A 22,708-nucleotide genomic window follows, 5' to 3' on the forward strand; every position below is an offset into this window, starting at 1 on the left:
AAATAACGAATATACTACGTTTAAATGCCTGGTATACAGAAAAATACTTCGAATGATATGGGACTTACATACCCTCTTAGGGGGACAATAAGTTTAGCTACTTCAACCCCCCTCGAGGGTACAGCCACTAACAATCTAAGTTATTAAATTGCACTACGAATTTTTAAAACAATACAGTAAGTACATCCAAATTTATGAATAAGGTCTATTTCTTTTTAAAAACATAGTATTAAATGAGAATGAACTTTACTAAAAAGGTCCTTCACTGTTTTTACACTGAAATATTTATCCCTTGAGATGGAAAAATCAATACAGTCAAGCTTGACATGCTTGACCGTGATTCTTTCATCACAAGGGATACAAAACGGAGGATTCTCACCTTTTAACAAATATTCATGAGTATAACGAGAATGGCCAATACGACATCGTCTTAATACGACTTCTTCAAATTTTTGACAACCCAAGTAGGTACAACCTATATTTGCTTTTATGTAAATGTAATTTATTTATACCCACTTGGGTGTCCCACTTCTTCTGCAGTAGGTCTTTGATATAGCATCTAATAACAGGTTTAAAGTCACTGTATGGTAGAACAAGTGTAGTCACAGATTTGTTGAGAGCTGCCTTTGCTGCAGCATCAGCCATAGTGTTACCCGTGATTCCAACATGACTGGGCAACAGTCGTATTGGCCAGTAGCAAGGTCATTATATAATTCTAAAATATCTAAAATGAATGGATGATGTGAAGAGCTTGATTACCTGTATACACGATAATGAATCTGAAAAGATGATGAACCGTTTACAACTGGACTGTTTTTGGATATATTCCAAAGCAGTTAATATTGCTCTGGCTTCAGCGGTGAAAATTGAGCTATGGTCTGGTGAGTGGGATGATACGGTTTTTGATCCAATGTCAGCAGCACTGGAGACTGTGCAACCGTCTTTGGATCCGTCTGTAAAAAATGGAACGGTGGGATTCATATTTAGTTCTAACTTGTATATATTCTTGCTGATATATTAATTGATTTGTGTCTGATATTTCAAATTGTGTAAGAGTAAAGTCCACCTCCGGTCTGAAAGGTTGCCAAGGAGGAGAAGACAGTTACATGCAGGGTTTAACGGGCTAGAACGTAATATTGTAATGTATTGAAGCGATAATTTGATACGCCGTTGCTTCAACGATGGTTCATCAGCTTTTACATATAAGCTATCAACAGGAGACGTTCGACATGTGCCAAGACATAGTCTTAGGCCCTGATGGTGAATTGAATCTATTTTTTGCAAATTGCTCTTACAGGCTTCACCATAAAAGATGGAGTCATAATCTAATTTAGAGCGGATCAGAGACCTATACAAGTGTAGGAGGGTTCTCTGATCACCTCCCCACTTTGTATTGGCAGCAACTGTCAACAAATCTAGAGCCTTCAGGCATTTAGTTTTGAGATAATTAATATGTGGCTTAAAAGTTAAATGGTGATCGAAAATGAGACCCAGGCAAATGGCCTCTTAACCCCAAATTATGTAGATCTTTTAAAATACCATGCTTCCAAGTGGTATCATACGCTTTTACTAAAACAAAAAAGATTGAAACTGCGTGCTGATTATTGACAACTGCATTTTTGACAAAGGATTCTAAACATACCAGATGGCCCATGGTACTTCTATTTTGACGGAAACCACATTGGATGTTACTTATGAGATTGTTAGTTTCCGAGTACCACACCAGTAGATTATTTACCATTCGTTCCATGGTTTTGTACACACAGCTGGTTAGTGATATTGGTCTATAATTAGATGCATCAGTATGGTCCCTACCAGGTTTGGGTATGGGAACAACTATTGCATTACGCCACGAAGGAGGAAAAAATCCTGACGTCCAGATCTGATCAAATACATCAAGAAGCGTCTCTAAACATGAATCAGGCAAATGCTTCAGGAGCTGATAGAGAATATTATCAGCTCCTGAAGCAGTATCGTGCGCTTGACCTAGGGCAGTATTAAGCTCGTGGAGCGAAAATACCTCATTATAATCTTCTCCATTTTGAGAAGTAAAATCAACTCTCTTCTTTTCCTTTTGTTTCTGATATTTTTGAAACTTAGGATCGTAGTTCATTGATGAAGAGTGTTTGGCCAGTGCTTCGCTCAATTTATTGGCAATGTCCAATTTATCTGTTAACAGATGGTCACCATCCTTAAGATGATGGACACTCAATTTTGAACCTTTGCCTTTAATTTTAGCAGTCATGTTCCACACCTTGGATATAGGTGTGCGAGAATTGATTTAAGAGACATAATTCCTCCAAGACTTCGCTCATTTTGCTTGAAGGTACGGCGTGCCTTGGCACTTGTAACTCGAGCAGACAAATTAAGTAAAACTTAATGTAGTCCACCGGATTGATCCATGAGCCACTAGCCATAAGACTCTCATCTTCCCGAGGCAAGTGAGTTAACTGACTATAAAAGTCCAGTTTCCACCCTTGCCGAACTAGGATGGTATTATGGAGTTAGATTTTGGCTGGACTAACGAGTCTATGCACAGCCCAATCAAAATCGCGCACCGAAATCGAAATCCGAAGTGTCATGCAGATTTCGGTCGACTGCAGGATTTGCAAAGCATGTGCACCGCTAGCTCGTTGTCAACAGATATTTTCTAAATCTTTTCATGTTTTTAATCAAGGTGCTCACTTGATTTGATGCGCTTCGCGATGTAAGACCCATTTTGTCACAATATAGATCTTGATTATCGATCAAATCGTCTTGACTGGGCGCCACCGTTTTGTTTGAATCAAATGCAAGTGATACGAGAGGTTGAATCTGATTGGTCCATAGGAGAGGCATAGAAGGAACAAAATTCGTAATAGCCACTGGTGGCGCTGCGATCGGGCCCAGGAATTCCATCCTAGTTCGGCAAGGGTGGAAATTGGACTTTTAAAGTCAGTTAACTCTCTTGCCTCGGGAAGATGTAAGACTCTAGGCATATGAAAGATTTCACAATAAAAAAATCAGGTTTTATACGATAAACAATTTGGCCCAAACCTAAAGTATAAGTGAAATGTGAATATAATTTTTGTGCATATACAAACGATGCACAGGGCTCGACATGACCAGCCGATTGATAAGACCGGGCCCATCCTACCACCCGTCTAGGCGAAGTAAGGGTCAAAGTGGTGTATTGGGCAAAGGCACACAGTTCCTGGATCCAGTGCCCTCAACCACCAGACTACCGTCCTCCGCCGACACAGGGACGCAACCCACGGCAAACAGGTTGCCCAATTCGGTCGCCTTTGACGACCAGCAATGGGGTACTGTGGAAACATTCTGCCCCGGTTCCACACGGGGGAAGAGCTATTAGCGTTACCCAGCACTCACCACGGAGAGGTTGCTCTTCACGAGTGCCGGATTTGTTGATGAGTTACTGACAATTCTGAATCAATTGCATATTAGTGCTGCACATTAACACTTCAAAGTAAGTCAATATGATCTGAAATTATAGTACATAACATAGGCGATAATTATCTTTTATATATCACAATGACATGATAGATGGAGTTCCTGGTCAAAATTTAAATTTTGACATTTAAATTTCTCATACATTCCAAAGTGAAGACGAAATATTGTCATTTTCCTGTATTGGCGGCCATCTTGGAGTCCATTTTGTCCGCCATATTGGATAAATCAAATTTCTCAAGCTCATATATGTGAGTACTTAAACGATTCATGTGTTGAAATAACACAATTTGTTGTACAGGAATGTTATTGTTGTCATAGTATTTCTTTTAATGTGTAATATATATTTGTTGATTTTTAACAGGATGGGAGGTGGGATAACATTTACTAAGTTTTCATACATTATATTATACCTACATTAATTGTGGAATTTTGTATAAGCTCCTAAAGTATTCAGGCAGATTTTGAGATATCAAACGACATGATTGTCACTTTGGAGGTTACATTATCTTTAGTTTTGTAATATATTTAAAATGCAAGTCGAGTGATCTTTTTCACTTTTTGACACATTTCGGCCCATTGCTCGACTGAAACAGTTTTGATCACTAAATAAGCATCATTATTGTATATATGATATGTAGAATTCTTTATTAATAGAAAAAACGTTATCTCGATACATTTCGTTGGTCCCCATTTCTATTTAAGGTGAGGTGAAATGGGGTTTAACGCCGCGTTCAAGATCATAACACGTATATATAGCACGTGTGTTAATGTCTGTGTTAGTGTGTGTGTGTGTGTGTGTTAGTGTTAGTGTTAGTGTGTGTTAGTGTGTGTGTGTGTGTGTGTGTGTGTGTGTGTGTGTGTGTGTGTGTGTGTGTGTGTGTGTGTGTGTGTGTGTGTGTGTGTGTGTGTGTGTGTGTGACCATGATTATCTATATATGTTAAATCAGCTATCATTGCAATATTTTATGTATATCTTTATATCTTTAGTATAGTGTAGTTAAAATTGTATGTGTGTGTATGGTCTCTGTATGTGTGTGTGTGTGTCTGTCTGTCTGTCTGTCTGTGTTTGTCTGTATGTGTGTTTGCTTGTACTAGTCCGGACTAATGAATGCCGAGTTTACAGCACAGGAACTCGTTATTGGTCAGTAAATAAAAATATATACACCCTATATGTAAGTAGAGAATTTTCTCTACTTACATAAAGGGGGTATACATTTTTATTAAGTGACCAATAACGAGTTCCTGTTGTTTACAGTGCTAACCCACTGTACACCTCACTCAGACACAGTACACTGACTACGAGCCGACCAAATAATGGATACTTGATACATTTCGCTGTTATTAGCCGTAAATAGGATGTAACCAAACACGCGGATGCACATTTAAATCTCTTACCGTCCTTGACCCTTTCTGTATTTACAAGTACAATTCAAACTACACAATTCTGCTATCCGTGTATTTTGTAATGTAGAAATGACGAAAGATAGTTTTCACAATTTTTAAATGATCACATAATGCCATAACTGAGTTAGGTACTCGGGATTATTTTTATCACTGTATTTTAATCCTTACGCGCATTCTGATTGGTTTGTCGTATTCGCCGACAGGTGGACAATCCTTCTTGCAGGTTAAGGAGAGGGGCGTGTCGTGTGACGAATGACACAAAATCATACGAGCAAAATGTGCATTGGTCATCGGTCATCATTTGATTGAAGGTACGATATATTCTAAATATTAGTAGTAGTAGTAATAGTTGTATTATTATTGTTGTTGATGTTGTTGCTGTTGGTTTTCTTGTTGTTTGGATATCTGTGTAAGCTTGTGTCAACTTGATTTTGCATGTAGTTGCGTCATGTTTATGAAATGTCACACGGGAACGCCCAAACTTGGGACCTATTATTAAATGTATAACTTCTTTGCGTAAAATTACCCACTGGCTAATGGGGTTACTGGTTTCTCTCTGGGTCTTCCATTTAACTGTTTTATAAAAATACCGACAGCTCCGTCTTACCGACACACGCCACACATGTAAGGAAAATGAAACCAAGTGAAACATCATCCGTAATGCTTTTAAAGTTGTGATCTCAATTGGAACGAGGCTGCTCACGATTCCTTGGTCCATATTTGAATTACTGACGAAGTTTTTAATTGTCAACAAAAGTGGAGTCACCTGTGATTATGTGGCCAACACGTTTGTAGCAGTGCCATGACTATTGTCAACCTCAAGTAATGAAATTTACTTCATGAGCTGCCAGTTCCACGTTCAGCAACACGTCTATACACGAAAAACTTGTATGAAACAATGTTCAAGAAGGAAAATGAAACTGTTGATGGTTCTCAAAACTTGAAATATTGTCGCACAGTTAGGGAAATTGATTTTGTTTGTCTGAGAACGTTAGGGAAGGAAATATACTGTTTAAAAAGGGGAAAACTATTTTTCAGTCATTTTCTTCAATTTTCAGTTAAGTTCAGTGAAACTTTTGTCTTGACAATAGAGATTATAAATACATTACAATATCAGCATGGTTTATGAAATATAAACTACGTTGATTAGAAAATACACCCAGTGATGTAACCACTTATATCGGGTACACCATCTCACGGTCACTGCGGTATATATATACCAGGAAGTAGTTGTAGTGATAAGGTCGAGGAAAGAACTTGAGCCCTTCCTCATTTTATTACTGCACGCAGACGCAAACATGCTATAACATTCAATAATGAGAGTTTTCACAAATGTAAAATATTATTATTTAATTTCCTTGTTGAGAATGTTTAAACTTTTGGCAAAACAATTTGAAGGTAGGTAACATTTAATTTATATATTCTATATTATTATTACCATCATGTTGTTGTTTACATATCTTTGTGACCCGTGAAGATCCGGGGTAGGATTGTTCTTCAGCAACCTATGCTGGCTGTAAAAGGCGATCGCGATCCCAATCGCGTTGATCGATGGTCATGATGTCAATCACTGGATCGGGTCCAGACTCGATTATTAACAGACCGCCGTCATATAGCTGGAATATTGCTGAGTGTGGCGTTAAACAAAACATACCTTTGTCAGCTTTATTTTTAACTTGATATTGTTTATCATATGATTACGTCAGATTTATGAAAAGTCACAAGACAACCTCCAACCCTAAAACTTACTATCAAATGTGTTACTAGAAGTTCCTGAGGTTAAGTTACCCATCGATAGTCCATGGTACATAAATATCATGGTTATATATGAAAAAAGCTTGTTGTCTCCGTGTGATATATATTAACTTGCCAAAGGGTTACTGAGTACTTATTATAACTGTACATGAAATATATCGAAAGTAATATCTTATATACCAATCCAACCATCCCCAGCGAAGCTACGTTCACCAACGCCACCCAAAACACGCGGCTATACGTGGATAAGGAAAGTGAACTCAACTGAACAAAGCAGATGTGTGTTGAATAGACAAGTGTTGTGATGGAAGTCTGTCGCGTATTGCAATCCTACCCACATCAGACTGGCCCGCTCCAAGGAGAGGAGTAACCTAGTGTGCTGCACTGAGAAAGTATATAATATCATAATATATTGTATCCACACATTTTGGAAAATATGAATGCTCTGTGGAATGTTGAACTTAGATTCCGACATGGAAATGATATTTGCACTTCCATTTTAATCGATTCAATGATAGTGAAAGTGCTAGCGTTCATAATTTAGAATCATAACATTGCGACGACTATTCGAAGATGAATACACCACTAAAACTAGGGAGGACATGGCTTTCCCAGACTTCTATAAAGTACAGATTCCATGAGAGATAAGATGTGTTACAGTTAATGCCCCAATTAGTTTCCCAAAATGTCCGACAGTATTTCAAGTTTCAAGACCCACCAACAATTTCATTTTCCTATACGAACACCATGTCATCTAGGTTGTTCGATTGTAGGAAAGTGTTACAGAACGTGGATTTGGCAGCTCATGATCTCATTCCACTAGTTGTGACTGCCAAGACTCATCATACTGCTACCAACCTGTAGACCATATGACCAAAAACTCATAACAAATTCGCATGGTGAGTGAGTGAGTGAGTGAGTTGGGCTTAACGCTGCTTTTAACAGTATTCCAGTTATATCACGGCATGTCAGCTTAATGTGGGAGGAAAGCCCGAAGTGATGCAGGCCTCAGACGTCACATGGGGTTAATTGTCAGTTCACAATTCAAATTATCCTGGATTACCAGTAGTTGTCTAAACTTAACCTGCATGTAGCTGACATACCACTTGTGAAATATCAGTATGAATAGATTGTATATGAAAGGCCCGAGGAACATCAGCCTATGTTGTCTTCAAATTAAGCTTTTATGATTTTTAGCAACTCTTAAAACGCCACCAAAGGACTGAAATGTAAACACACTATCTTTCATTAAAGTAAAATAGTTACATATGAAAATGTATTGTTTTGTAACTGGTGGCTATTTCAGTTACTTGAAAATATTTATCACCTCTTGGTACATATCAAAATGGATATTAAACTGAATTACATTTGGAAAGCCAAATAGATCGTCAGAGATGGATGTGGCAGTTATGTGCCGTTAACTGAATGTAATCAAACGCACGTGCGTACATTTAAATTTTCACCGTGCATGACCCGTGCATGTGTTAACATCAACAATTCTGTTGTTCATCTACTTTGTAAAGTAGAAATGACGCTACGTATTTTACACAGATTTTTTCATCACACATTGCCATAATTGAGTTATCAAAGTACTTCAATCTTTACGTGCATTGTGATTGTTTTGTCGTATTGACCGACAGGAGACAACTCTTCGTGCATGTCACGGGGTGGGGCTTGTGGTGTGACGAAAGACTCAAAATCATACGAGCAAAATGTGCGTCCTCATGTGCATTTGGAATATTTAACATATATGTCAAGATTTTATTGAAGATACGTAATATTCTAAATAGTAGTATGTTGTTGTTCAGTTGTTTCGATATCTGTGTAAGCGTATTGTCATCTTGATTTGACATTTCATGTTATGAAATGTCACATAACAACGCCCAAACATTAACTCAGATTTGAAAAAAAGGAAGTGGAACAGAACATTTGTTCTGTACCTGTTTAATATGTGTTCTTGGTGTCATAGCTACCGGATATTGATTACACTTAGCTACACAACGTGGTTAATCCGGATATCGATCGGATTTCAAGGAAAAAGCCATGCATTTCTCAGAATGCTAGTAAACATTTTATGAACTGTGTCTTAAGCGGCGCAGTTTATGTTTAGTACGTGTTGGAGCTACGACATGCCTTGATCATTCATACTGCTAAATGACAGTAAGTACATAATGACATCGTTTGAATGTAGAAGTAACATGTTTTATCAATGCATCCATATAATACGTCACAAATTGCTAAATACCCCTATGTCACATGTTACCGCCTCACATACACCTGATGGGGTAGTCAAGTTGTGATAGCGTTAATGAGTTGTGTCCTGTGCCGGGATTCGAATTTCTCATTAGTGAAGTGCGTGACATCCATTTCACATGCAATGATACAGTGTGATTCGTTCTCACTTACTACGAAACCGTACCCGGCCATGGCCACGCTGTTACTTAGATGTATGCATTGTGGGTAAAATTACCACGTATGCATATTTGTGACATTCTCACGTAATGTAAAGCCTATTTGACGTTTGATGAATATGAATGATTCTAACCTTATGCCGTGTATTTAACTCTATGTGAACTTATATTTGAAAACAAGATATAACGTATGAAAACCACCTGAGCATAAACGTCTTTATCTGAGTGTAGTTTCGTGACCCGACAGAATCATTTGGAATCGATAGATAAATATAGGGAAATATACACACGTACACACCTCGCATCCTTGACAACACGCCCGCATTTAACGTGTATACCTCGCATCCTTCACAACTCAGCCTCCTTTAAAGTGTATACCTGTCATCCTTCACAACTCTGCCTCCTTTAAAGTGTATACCTCTCATCCTTCACAACTCAGCCTCCTTTAAAGTGTATACCTCTCATCCTTCACAACTCAGCCTCCTTTAAAGTGTATACCTGTCATCCTTGACAACACACCCACATTTAACGTGTGTACCTCGCATCCTTGACAATACACCCACCTTTTACGTGTGTACATGCCTGTATGCGTGTGTGAGTGTGTGTGTGTGTGTGAATGTATGTGTGTCTGTCTGGGTGTGTATGTAACTATGTATGTGTGTGGGTGTGTCTGTATGTGTGTGTGCGTGCTTGCATGTATGTGTGTGGGTGTGTCTGTTTGGGTGTGAGCGTGCTCTGTGTTTGTGATCCATTTAAAGTCTAGTTGCTAGTGGGAAGAATAATAAGATTTTAATAAAAGAAATGTAGTGTAATGTAAAGAAAATCCACTGATAGTCTAAAAAGCCGATGAGTTACTTCCCTTCCGTTATCGACATGCATGCTTTCATTACTGTTATACTGTTTAACATCATGAAAGTCACAACCAAACTTAATTAGCAACCTTATACCTTGCAACCTTCACAACACACCCGCCTTTAACGTGTATACTTCGCATCCTTTATTCATGGTATTGTACTGAAAAAATAAATACAAACAACACACCCGCCTTTAACGTGTATACCTCGCATCCTTCACAACTCTCCCGCCTTTAACTTGTATTCCCCGCATCCTTCACAACTCACCCGCCTTTAACTTGTGTTCCCCGCATCCTTCACAACTCACCCGCCTTTAACTTGTGTTCCCCGCAATCCTTCACAACTCACCCGCCTTTAACTTGTGTTCCCCGCATCCTTCACAACTCACCCACCTTTAACTTGTATTCCCGCATCCTTCACAACTCACCCGCCTTTAACTTGTATTCCCCGCATCCTTCACAACTCACCCGCCTTTAACTTGTATTCCCCGCATCCTTCACAACTCGCCCGCCTTTAACTTGTATTCCCCGCATCCTTCACAACTCACCCGCCTTTAACTTGTGTTCCGCGCATCCTTCACAACGCACCAACCTTCAAAGTGTATACCTCGCATCCTTGACAACACACCCACCTTTAACTGGTGTACATGCGTCTGTGTGTATGTATGTGTCTGTCTTGGTGTGTATGTATGTGGGTGGGTGTACTGAAAGAATACATATAAAACGTCAATGCAAGAGAATAACCATTTATTTGCCGAAACAGATTCCATTCGGCGTAAAGGGCAAACTAGCTGTGGAAATTATATGAATGGATCACTGAAAATCAGTGATGGCACCAGGTGTGGGTAAGCATGTCCTGCATGTGTGGGTAAGCATGTCCTGCCCTACCGGTAGCACCCGCTATTAATACAATTTTTATAAAAAAGGAAGTATATGCATTGATAGTTCCTTGAAAAGGCGATGTGCTACCTCCCTTCCGTTATTGATGTACATTATTACTGAAAAACTGACTCGGCAGGAAAAAGAAGTGAATATAAACTCCTGTATATTCTGATGGAAATGCGTAACTATATTAATATTCGCATTAATTTTATGAATTGCAGTTATTATGTTCTTTTCTCTTCATCATTATGTTTTTCCTTTCAGTTTCATCTTGCTATAAGACTTGACATAAAGGGCGGAAATGCATCAACCAGCAGATGCATCTGCTTCTGACCAGACTAATCTACTCCACGATCCCGCTAGTGCAACCGGAAGTCAAGATGAAAGGGTCGAAATGCAACAACCAGCAGGTGCATCTGCTACTGACCAGACTAACCTACTCCACGATCCCGCTAGTGCAACCGGAAGTCAAGATAAAAGGGTAGAAATGCAACAACCAGCAGGTGCATCTGCCTCTGACCAGCCTCGTCTAATCCGCGATCCCGGTAGTCCAACCGGAAGTCGAGATGCGCTCCAGGTTTATGACCAGTTCGTGACAAGGCATTTTCCAGACTTCAAGACTCATGTCTACAGAGTTCCCCCTGTTCACGTTGGGCCGAGACAGAGTGAGGACAGTGGCGACAGTGGTGATGAATATAAGATTTACAGAGTAAATCCATCTGATGTAAAGGGAGATGAGGCCGAAAGGAAAACAGCAGATTGTATTGAAAGGTTTCTCAAGAAAGAAGGCGCTAAAGCCTTTATACTTACATCCTACCACTTTAGGAACTTTTGTCATAAGGCAGGGCCACCAGTGGAAGATACTAATGAGTATACAAGCCCATGGGGCAAGGAGGGAGAACATGACATTGTTATAATAGATTATGAAAGAGGGGTTCTGTTCATACAAGTGAAGGCTTATGCTGACAAACGAGATAAGGGAGGAGCAAGTCAAAGTGTTAAGACAGCCTTTAATCAACTTCGTCGTGATAAAGACTTCTTTGAAGCCAACTTTAAAGATCTGACACAAGATATGACTAAATCGTTTGCAGTCAGTCTCCCTAACTTCTGTCGAAAGAACTTTAATAACAAAGGGTTCCCAGAAACCTGTAAAGAGTTCAATAGTGGGTTTCATAACCTTATGCATTCAAGGTCACCGAATGATGATTATCTTCACCTGGGCCTGTTCTTTGAGCATCTCGATGATGAAACAATGATGAAGACATGGTGGAATGATATTTCTGAAAAATGTCAAGGATTTTCATCTTGGGATGATTACAAAAGAGTTGTTGGCCGATATATTGGATTCAGATCAACAGTTGAAACTCCGTTTGGAGAGGGTTTAACGAGGGAACAATGTGTTTCTCTGATAGATAATAAGTACACGAATATTGTGTTGACACCTCACCAGATTACTGTGCTGAATACCACAGAGGCAAAGCTGATAATTCGGGGAGAATATGGAGCTGGAAAAACCGTTCTTTTGGTTTTAAAAGTCCGTCAGTTATTACGCAGTGGACGTACGGTGAGTGTTGTTAGTATGGCAAAGTCAGACCTCCTCAATGTCCTACAATTCCAGATTCAGCAGGGTTTAAGTCAAGATGAACAAAACATCGAATTCAAACAGATTGATTCAACAGCTGATTTGGCAACGTATCTTTGCCAAAGTAGAAATGGTGGAAACAAAGACTTATTTATAGACGAATATCCCTCCCATGTATTGGAAGATATCGACCTAAAGGATGCCGTCACCAAATATCCAAATACCCTCTGGATCATCATGAGCCGCGAGCGTCAAGATGACATGAGTAGAGGGGTTAAAGACATTTTAGCAGGTGCTCTTCCAGAAGTTGTACTAAGGAAAGTTTTGCGTTGTCCACCTTCCATTACAACATTTCTCCCCAATGGAAAACGAGAAAGAAAGGAGATAGAATATTGTGATAAAAATAGTGGCAGTCTAAAAATGATGATCAAAAGACATTTTAAAACTATTGGATTTGTTTTCACACAAGATACGGTAGAAAAAAGTCAGTCATGTCTAAACATATCTGATATTGTTGTGGTTGATGCCATAAAACGTGAGTGGCTTGTGAAACTTATTGGACTTGATGTTCCTATCGTGCACGATTCTTCCGTCACAAAAGATCAAGTTGCAAAAATCAAATCCGGGCAGTTGAAAAAGGCATTATACAGTCACAACAAAGAAGGTGATGGAATGAGAAAGGTGGCTGAAACTGAAGAAGGAGTGGTCTTCTACTACAAAGGCACCAAACAAGTCACTGACATTAAAAAGCTCAAAAGAAATAAAGACTTGGCGTTGCTGCTGCATTCCCTTGGAGCAAAATCTCATGCGATTAATAAAGCGTTAAAATCAGAACACCATTCCATTGAGCCCGATGAACACTTTCATTGGTATGACATCACAGTTGTGGATGAGCAGGATAAACCAGATTTCGTATACAAAGCCTTGAGAGAACTACGCTTTCCACTTGTTACTCCTGCAGAACCTGACAAAGTTATTTCAGAAGATGCTGTGCTCTTTACAAACCCAGAGAACTTTGAAGGATATCTAAGGAAAGAAGTTATCCGAGTAGAACGCGGCAGATTAGTGATCAATGACGATGAACTCGCCTCCACTGATGGCCCAGAATGTCAGTATGTCAAGCATATCACAAACCATGGATGTGTTCTTGAGAGATGCAACATCTGCAGGGAATTGCTGTTGAAACACCTGCGTGATCTTGGTTTACATTGTGAACAAGTCGCTGCCCAAGAATCTGAAGGTCCTGAAGCAGCAACCCCAACAGTAAGAGACCTCGATTGGTCTGATGTTGTGGTATTGGACAATAGATCAGATGGTAATATTTCTGAGATTCAGAATCACTTTGCTTTTCCAACCAGTGTAATATTTAAGAAACCCAATTCCTTCCTTGGCCGTGAGAGAAAGGTGGTCATCGTGTTGACCAGTAATGAGGTACAAAGTCCATTCTCGGATGGATGCATTGTGGATCACCTTGAGGCGGCGATAACGAGATGTTCCTCACAACTGATTATAGTAGAAATACATTGATACAGTGACAACCTATTAATGTGGATGCTACCGACCACAGTTAAAAAAGAGAGAGATATCTAGATCTAGATATATAGAGATATATACATATATCATTCTTAAAAATGCATTTAAGTAGATACTAAATAATGTATCCATATAACCATAATTTATCCAAATGGACCAAAACAAAAGTCATACAAATTGTATGTGAAAAGAGAAACCTGTGTGATCGCCAAAAGAAGTTCATGTTAACTGTCACACGTTGCTGCTAGATTGACACTCAACAAACTTGAGTCCGTTTGGATATATTGTGTCAGTGACGGCTTCAAACGAAGGACAAGTTCGTTATCAGAATGAGGACAGATACCTGATCTACACACTGCGTTCTACGTAGAAATCAGTACTGAATATTCTTATTCACAGCAGAAAAAAACAGAAGCCAGACACACTTACATGAACTGTCTAAGGATACAGATTTATCTGATCGTGCAAGCGTGTTCATTCATTACAAGTCCCTTGAAGATTCCGGGTTAAAATTGGTCTTCAGCAACCCATGCTTGCCGTGAGAGGCGACAAACGGGATCGGGTGGTCAGGCTCGCTGACTTGGTTGACGCATGCGTGGATCGATTCAAATGATGTCAATCTCTGGACTGTCTGGTCCAATCTCGATTATTTACAGACCGCAGTCATATAGCTGGAATATTGTTGAGTGTGGCGTTAAACAACAAACAAAACATTATTTCAAACTTTGTCGAAAACAATGGCACAAAATATGCTTTGAAGGGAACACAGACCAAATCAACCAAAGCAAGTCTAGATATCGTTCTAAATATTCCAAACCCGCTTCATTTCGCCACGCTGAATTTATTACATGAAATCAGATTGAGTGAGTGAGTGAGTGAGTATGGTTAACTCCGCTTTTAGCAATGTTCCAGCAATGTCACGGCGAGGGACACAAGAATGAAATCAAAATGAAAGTCGCGAGCGATTGGGTGCATAGTAGGTCTTTGTTAACATATAACAAAGAATGCATACCGAAACTCAGGTGTTTTACGTGATTACTTGGTTTAATAAAGTGTAAGAAAACTCGTGGATGCATATGAATGAAACAACCTGAACTTTCACTTTTGAACTTTGTGGGGTTATCCAATCAAAACTTATAAAACTAGGTAAAAAACACTACGACACAGGACGGACGAGTGGGTTTGGTATCTCTCCACCTGTCTCTTCACCACCTGTCAGTCATGATTTACGCCGCTTTTAGCAATATTCCAACAATATCACGGCGGAGGATACCACAGATAGGCTTCACACATTGTTCCCATGTCGGGAATCGAACCCGGGTCTTCGGCGTGACGAGCGAACGTTTTAACCACTAGACTACCCGACCGCCCATAATTATATTGGAATATGTATTATCACGACTTTACAACCCAGGTACAATCAATTATATGTTTTGCTTAAGACATAATTGTGAAAACGAAACCTTTGATTAAGAATAATCTAAAACAAGTATCATGTTCTGACAGAAATCTGAGGGAAACCTAGAAATCAAGAATAAAGTGTATTTTATATATGTAAGGTTATTGGTATGTTTGGGACAACCATCGAGAGGACCAGTAGGAGAACCAGTGAGAGATTTTCTCTAGATTAATACTATTTCCAATTTTGGAATTGTGACTGTTTTATCTGTTTTCCTCCCGTCACGAGTGTTCCAGGTTTGATTATTGGATCACATGTTATCTGTATGTCTCAGAAAATAATTTCATAATTGTAGAATATATGTACAAGTGAAGACGCACATTGGCTATGTATCCAGCGTGTTCATCATTTTTCATTAAAATCTCTGTATGGCCTCTTTGTTTTTTGTTTAACATGGTAAAAAGTCTAGCTATATTACAGAGACATATACATAATGAACCCTGAGCAGGGCAAACAAGTGACATTACCAACAATCCACCCACAGAGTCACAATAAAAGGCATAGATAAAACCCTTTCAACCATCCAAGGGAATCTCTGCTAATAGCTAAAAGGTGAGTGTATCCTGCTCCTCTGTTAGCATCCATCACAAACACATTCAATGGCAAGTCAATTGTTCATCTGAAAAAACAGGAAAATAGGGAATTGCCTCAAATGGGAAATCCCCTCCACATGTCAACAATAAGGATGGAGTTGCTGGACTATTCCTCGACATAAAGGGAGAGTTGGCTATTTGAAAATTGATGTCATCATTGTTGTCAAACAGCCTTGTGGGGAGATTTTGGTCACTCTGAATCTTTATACATATATCTAAATCTGAAACAGGTGAGGCGGTTCCAGTGTCTCTTGATTTCCAGCACAGGTGGATAAATCAGTGGAAGGGAATTGGCTTTATTGAACGATATCAGATCATCGATAAATGTGTTGCTTAAATTGAATTTCTTGTTTGAAAGTCCGACCAAAAATAACCAACAGATCAGCAAGGAGGGGCAGCAAAATTGGTCCCCATGGGGATGCCTACCCGTTTTCTAAATGTCCTTTCCCTAGATTTAAAAATCCAGTCTTTCAAATACTGTTTTCTCAGTAAACTTCAGATCACATTTGATTTCATTTTTGAAAATGTATTCTGACCCTTTGAAGATACCCCACAGTGCAAACAAGGGAACATTTTATTCCTTAATTGGACATGTGTGTGTAACCAAACGTGGTGACCATACACATAGTACCATCTCTTAGTCTTAAATAAAAGCAATACTTCATGCTGTCATAAACATTTGTCCAAAGATGTGGGTGGTTACACATGTTCAAACGGATGTAGAATGCAATCAATTCCTCCAACTAATACAAGATTTTTATAACACTGACGGTCTATGTATTACACGTAGAACTATAACAAGTGTGGCGTGTCTGTTTTTCGAGGTGAATGGGTTTTCACACCCCGAAACGGAATTGCTAATAATTCTTTTTTAAAATAAACGTCTACATAGGCAATTGCATTAATAGTTGAAATTCAGTGTTAATCTTAATGTTGGGACTGACCAGCATCGTCGAATTAGATATCAACCTTATATTCCATACATTAATGCATACAGCTGAAACGAAAATAGCAGGTGTTGCTAGTAAGGACAATTGCACTTTTAATAAGTTTTCACTTTATTCACTCATTCTATTATTACTGTTGTTAGGAAGACTTCGTTATCGCCGGCTCTAAGTGAACGATAGTGCGTCCATTCTGAATACGGTAACTGCTGATAGTGAGGGTTAACTTATATTCCCTGAAAATATTATACAGTATATGTATATTCCAATAATTACTGCATTTAACAGAATTTAATCGCTGTGGTAGTGGTACTTTCTTGAAGTTGCATATGATACATGTGCACAATATAGGATTCTGTAGAGTGAATTGTGCACTTTCTGTCCATTTCGAAATGTCCATTGATACAGTCATGGTCCAACACCTATCTGTGACCATCATACAAACAGCGGGTTAATTAGCCTGATTAGTTAGCTGATACAATTGACCTGACCTTTATGTGACATGCAAGCTTTGATTTCCTTTACAAAATCATCCACACCCAAAAGTGCCAGGCCACTGAGATACTATGCTGCAGTTTAACATTGATAACAGACACAATATACTCAGCGCCGACCTGTCCCTGTTTTAACCCCTTAATGTCGAGCGCCAGACAGGGTAACACAACAAGTACCATCTTTTACCATCTTGTATTTTGGTATGACGCGACCGGGGATCGAACCTAAGCGGTCCACAATCAGTGCTTTTGCTAGGGGAAACGCTGAAGTCGTGTCCCTGGACCGTGTCAACTATTTCTCATGATGTACTTATCAGTGACTTTACAGTGTTGGGAGGCATGTGGTACTGGCTTATTCAACGTAGTCCATTGTTTGAGTAGTTCATTGCAAGTGTATCTTGTCTGTCGAGGCCGTTTGTGTATTAGTGACTGCCAGTTGAACGTGTTAGGTGTCCAAATGGACACAGAAATGGAAAAGAACGAGTACCGAGCAGTCATCAAGTTTATGGCTTCAGAGAAAAGTACTCCCCAAGAAATCCATGGCCACATGTCATGAGTGTATGGGAATAATTTTCCTCCGCCATTCCACTGTTAAACGTTGGTCAGCTATGTTTAAGGTTCGGAGAACAAGTCTTGATCATGACCTTAGGTCTGGACGTCCCTCAACTTCCATCAATGAAGATTCAATCAAGGAGATAGAAAAACACAGGTCAGATAGACGTATTTGCATTGCTAAACGTGAGGAAGACACGGGTTTAAGCCATGGATCTATTGAAACTATTATTCATGTACATTTACAGATGAATAAGATATCTGCTCGTTGGGTTCCAAAGTTTCTAAATTCTGATCTTAGGAGAAACGGCGGAAGATTTCGTCTTATTCAAAACGAGATTAGTAACGATCATACGTGAGTCTACCTCTATGATCCCGGGTCAAAACGTCAATCCATGGAATGGCACCATTCAACTTCTCCGGCACCAACGAAATTCAAGTCTTCAAGATCAGTGAGGAAAGTTATGCCACTGTATTCTGGGATGCCAAGGATGTGATCCTTGTTGGTTATTTAGAAATTCAAAAGACGATAACCGGTGCCTACTGTGCTGATTTGCATCATCGCCTGAGATATTCTATGTAAGGAAAGTGGCGAGGAATGCTGAATCCTGGAGGTCTCCTACTTCATGACAATGCCCCAACTCACACCTCTCGACTTGCAAAGGTTCCTGTGCGGCCATGTGGGATCGAATAGTTTCCCCACTCCGTATTCGCCCTACCTGACAAAGTATTCCAGTTATATCACGGCGTGTCAGCGTGTCAGCTCAGTGTGGGAGGAAAGCCCTAAATGATGCAGGTCCCAGACGTTTACCACTTCAGTGAAACCCACGAGCACGGGTATGGTGTTGACAAACCTAGAAAGATAATTGGGGAGAACCGGGATTCGAACCCACAATCATTGGTTCCCAAGAGAGGCAACCCGGAACTGGGAACGACTGGGAAACGACTGAACTGAAACAACACTTTCGTGGAAAGCGCTATGACGACAACGTTGACCTCAAAGCCGGCGTGAATGGGTTTTGCAGGGTGTTTTCAGAAAACTTCTTCCTGACTGTAACTGAAAAAAATCCCTATCGATATGAAAGTGAATTGAAAAGCAGAGAGATTATGTGGAAAAATGCACTTTAACAATTGTTGGTTTTGTTTGTTAGACTTTGAACGTTTTTACCAGCCCTCGTATCAATACATTGTATGCATTAAAGCTGTATAAAATTAGTAGCAGATAAGGGTTAGCGAGTAATGAGGAGCGTCGACTGGGACAGTATTTCTGTATACAAAAGTGGGTCAGCTGACCTTAATGTGGCGTGCAAACTTGCATTTCCTCAAAAATTGAAATGCAGATAGCGCGACAAAACCCTTTCCATATCCAATAGAAACCATTAAGTTCCCATCGGGCCAAGCTTACATGTCGTGATTATGACATATTGACTGGTGCGTCGGGTGACGCTAGACAGAATTTCGCATTTTCCCACTTCTCGGGAACATGTTATTGTTCAGAGTTTGAAGGTGAAGGGGAGCTGTTACTTCCGAGCACAATAACAAATACACTGTGTTGTGTCAGGGGTGTTGCCGGGGGAAACGCTGCGGGCATGTCATTGTTCCGTGTCAACTCCCATTTCTCAATATATTGATCATAATACATCAGATAGCTTCACGATAAATCGCAAAGAACAATGAAGAACGAAGCGTGGTTTATTTCACAATAAATCATTGCTCTATCATGACGTCAATTCTGGAGATTCGAACATGCGCTCGCAAATTGATGACGTCGAATGCTTGACGACGTTATTTTTGAGAGGGGAGTGTCTAGTGAGTTGTTCCCCATAGATGTACCAGGGCAACGCAGATAAACGTGATGGTCGAACGATCGCATTCAAAACCAGGAGAGATAGGACAATCAGTATTGGGAGAAAAGGTACAGATAATCGACGTGATGAAAGTAAGAAAATGCGGGAAATGCCAACCTTTGCATAAAATGAATTTGTCCGACATTGCCGAGGCGAGGACGGATTCTACTGAGGGAGTCATCATTATTTAAATAGGGGTTCATATTTTTAAAGCTTGTACATGTTATCATCATCCTTAAAGAGGTTGTACATAATGTTGATATCTCATATAAGAAATCAACGACGAGTTGGAGTTGTAACATAAGTGACAGCGAGTCGTTGGTTCGAATCCAAGGTTCACTACGACTACGACAATTGACCATATTTATGCTGATGAGTCAACTATATCATAAATGTACCGATCGTATGATACCTCAGTTTGAGGTTTGCGGTAGAGCAGGACATGCACAATATTTTCCTGAACACCCGGTGTCATCACTGATTTCCAAAGGTCCAATCATATCATTTCCAACGCTAGATCCTTTACACCCCATGGAATCAGTTTGGGCGAATAATCTAATACTGATTACTCTCTTGAGTACCATATTTATGTGCAGAAACGATCTTAGGACTTTTCTGAAATGACATTCTGAAGTTATACTGCATTAATCATGAATGTTCATAAAAAGCAATAGATATTTTAGACTTTAATATCGTTCAGCTACTCCTTCTGGGGTATTTGAAAACCTGGGGTGTCCTGTAGTTGAAGTGCACTGAAACAGGAAAAACTTCCATGATTGGAAGTGTTTAATACTTTGTTATTAAGCTAGGTTCATTCATTAGTTGCTTCGTCACAGTAAAGGTATAATCATGATTGACTATCTGCAATGATGTCAGTCTATCAATGTGTACCTTGCCACAGAAATATTCACGGGTTCAGAACCAAGTTAGTTGGGAGAAGCTACCAAGGAAAACTGTCCAGGAAAGCTTCATTCAGGTGTGCTACTGTTTGGGGATAATGTTTTTGTTTTCACATGTGGAAGTGGTCAAACCGTAATAAATCACAGCCTAATTATTTTAATTTGTGCCTACCCAATGGGGATCCAGTGTACAAGCTCAATATGTAATATGAGTAGTTACAATATTTCAGTTACATCTTAATTATTATCAGCATTAGCATTAGAATAGCGTTCACTTACAAATAGGATCATGACACTGTAGCTCACCTGTATAAATAATCACAGGTTTAAAATGTCAACAAAGACGTCTTCTTAACAAACGTTGCTGTCGGCATTGATATTCCAATATTTCAGTTTCAAATGTCAACAACAATTTGTAATTTACAACTTTGTTTCAATAAAGAACAACTATATTTACAACTCTGATTCTGTATATGCCCTCCGGGAGATTTCATTTTCTTATACAATTTTTTCCAAACATTTTGTGAATGAAACACTTTCCATTTGTTTTGCCCTACATTATACTGAATCCTATAAAGGGCAGAAAGATCGACATAAAGTGTCAGAATAATCTGGTCTGCCCGCATTTGAGTAAATAATACGGTTAGCATACTAAAAGTTTACATACAGGAATAAAAGCGACAAACATCATTTCCATAATCATAAGAATTATATCACCTCTCAAAGCAGAGTCCGTTGTATGAATCTGGCTATATTATATCCATGTGTTTATGAGTCACTATAAAATAGTGATGTACCAGGTGTTCGCGAAAAGGTGTATGCATCCTGCCCCACGGTGGCACACATTACAAACACAGGCAGAGGCAAGTCACTTGTTAGATGGAAAAAAAACATATGGTACCAGTCAGAATAGGGCATTGCATACTCTGCTGTGGCATTGAATAGTGATGCAGCCCTGTTCAAAGAATCTTTTAGCAAGAGTCGTATGACACTCTTTGAAATATTTGTAGAAAGAACGTGTTTGGAATCTTGTTCGACATAAAGACCAAGTTTTAGTCATTCCTCTTGTGAAGAGTGTATTGTCAATCACTAAACATGTAACCGATGAAGCGGCTTCAATGTCTCTTCTTCCATCAATGGGTAAATTATGTTTTTCCTCAATTAATTTAGTTATGCGTACATATAATGGTAATGCCACTTGAGGCCTTGTAAATAGGAACAACTACAAACTATTTCGAATGTGGGGCAGCCAAACTTTGGATGATAGCTCATTGGGACAGAGTGTGTTTATTCCCATTCTGTTTCCTCTGTCTCAGTTTGTACATTCTACCAATGACAGTATCACACACTGACGTAACTCATTCCGAAAGACATTCAACATTATATCTTGGCATATGCTTCGACAGCATCCGTAGTAGTTTTAAAGTTGTGATCCCAATTGGTGGGAGGCTGCTCACGATATTTTGGTCCATATTTGAATTACTGACGAGGGTTGTTGTCATCAATTTCGTCATGGCCGCCACTGACTTTCAGTCACATATCCCCTCTGCTAAAAACGTCCCGGGGAAATACTCATATTTGTTGAAGGGGATGAGCAAGTAGGGAAGGGAATACACTGTTAAGAAAGGGAAAATGTTTAGTCAGTCACATCTGTGGTAAGTCTCGACATATGAGATTATAAATACAGGACAATATCAGCATGATTTATGAAATATAAACTTCGTTGATTTGAAAATACATCCAGTGATGTAACCACTTACTCGGATGTTTCGGGTACACCAACTAACGGTCACTATAACTGATAATAGTTGTAGTGATAAGGAGGAGGAAAGACTTGAGCCACACGTCGGCCTTCAATAGTTTATTACTGCCCGTAGATGCAAAAATGAGTGAGTGAGTGAGTGAGTGAGTGAGTTTGGTTTTACGCCGCCTTTAGCAATATTCCACCAATATCACGGCGGGGGACACCAGAAATGGGTTTCACACATTGTACCCATGTCGGGAATCGAACCCGGGTCTTCGGCGTGACGAGCGAACGCTTTAACCACTA

General features: G+C 39.5%; 1 protein-coding gene across 2 annotated transcripts; it reads left to right on the forward strand.

Moving 5' to 3' along the window:
* The first annotated feature begins 5,082 nt into the window (after positions 1–5,082).
* Positions 5,083–15,696, forward strand: LOC139480153 (uncharacterized). Of its 2 annotated transcripts, none has more exons than XM_071263187.1 (2): positions 5,083–5,165; positions 11,020–15,696. In XM_071263187.1, exon 2 carries the CDS (start codon positions 11,057–11,059, stop codon positions 13,862–13,864), a length of 2,808 nt encoding a protein of 935 aa, XP_071119288.1. In that variant the 5' UTR covers positions 5,083–5,165; positions 11,020–11,056; the 3' UTR covers positions 13,865–15,696. The 2 variants fall into 2 exon arrangements, with proteins under 2 accessions (XP_071119288.1, XP_071119289.1); XM_071263188.1 differs by lacking the exon at positions 5,083–5,165 and adding an exon at positions 8,709–8,769.
* The last annotated feature ends 7,012 nt before the right edge of the window (positions 15,697–22,708 follow it).

This window comes from Haliotis cracherodii, unplaced genomic scaffold (assembly GCF_022045235.1).
Source record: "Haliotis cracherodii isolate W230 unplaced genomic scaffold, xgHalCrac1.p SCAF_4, whole genome shotgun sequence".
Classification (NCBI taxonomy): domain Eukaryota; kingdom Metazoa; phylum Mollusca; class Gastropoda; order Lepetellida; family Haliotidae; genus Haliotis; species Haliotis cracherodii.

Coding starts and splice junctions, on each gene's coding strand:
- LOC139480153 (XM_071263187.1), top strand. CDS start 11,057: ATGCATCAACCAGCAGATGCATCTGCTTCTGACCAGACTAATCTACTC.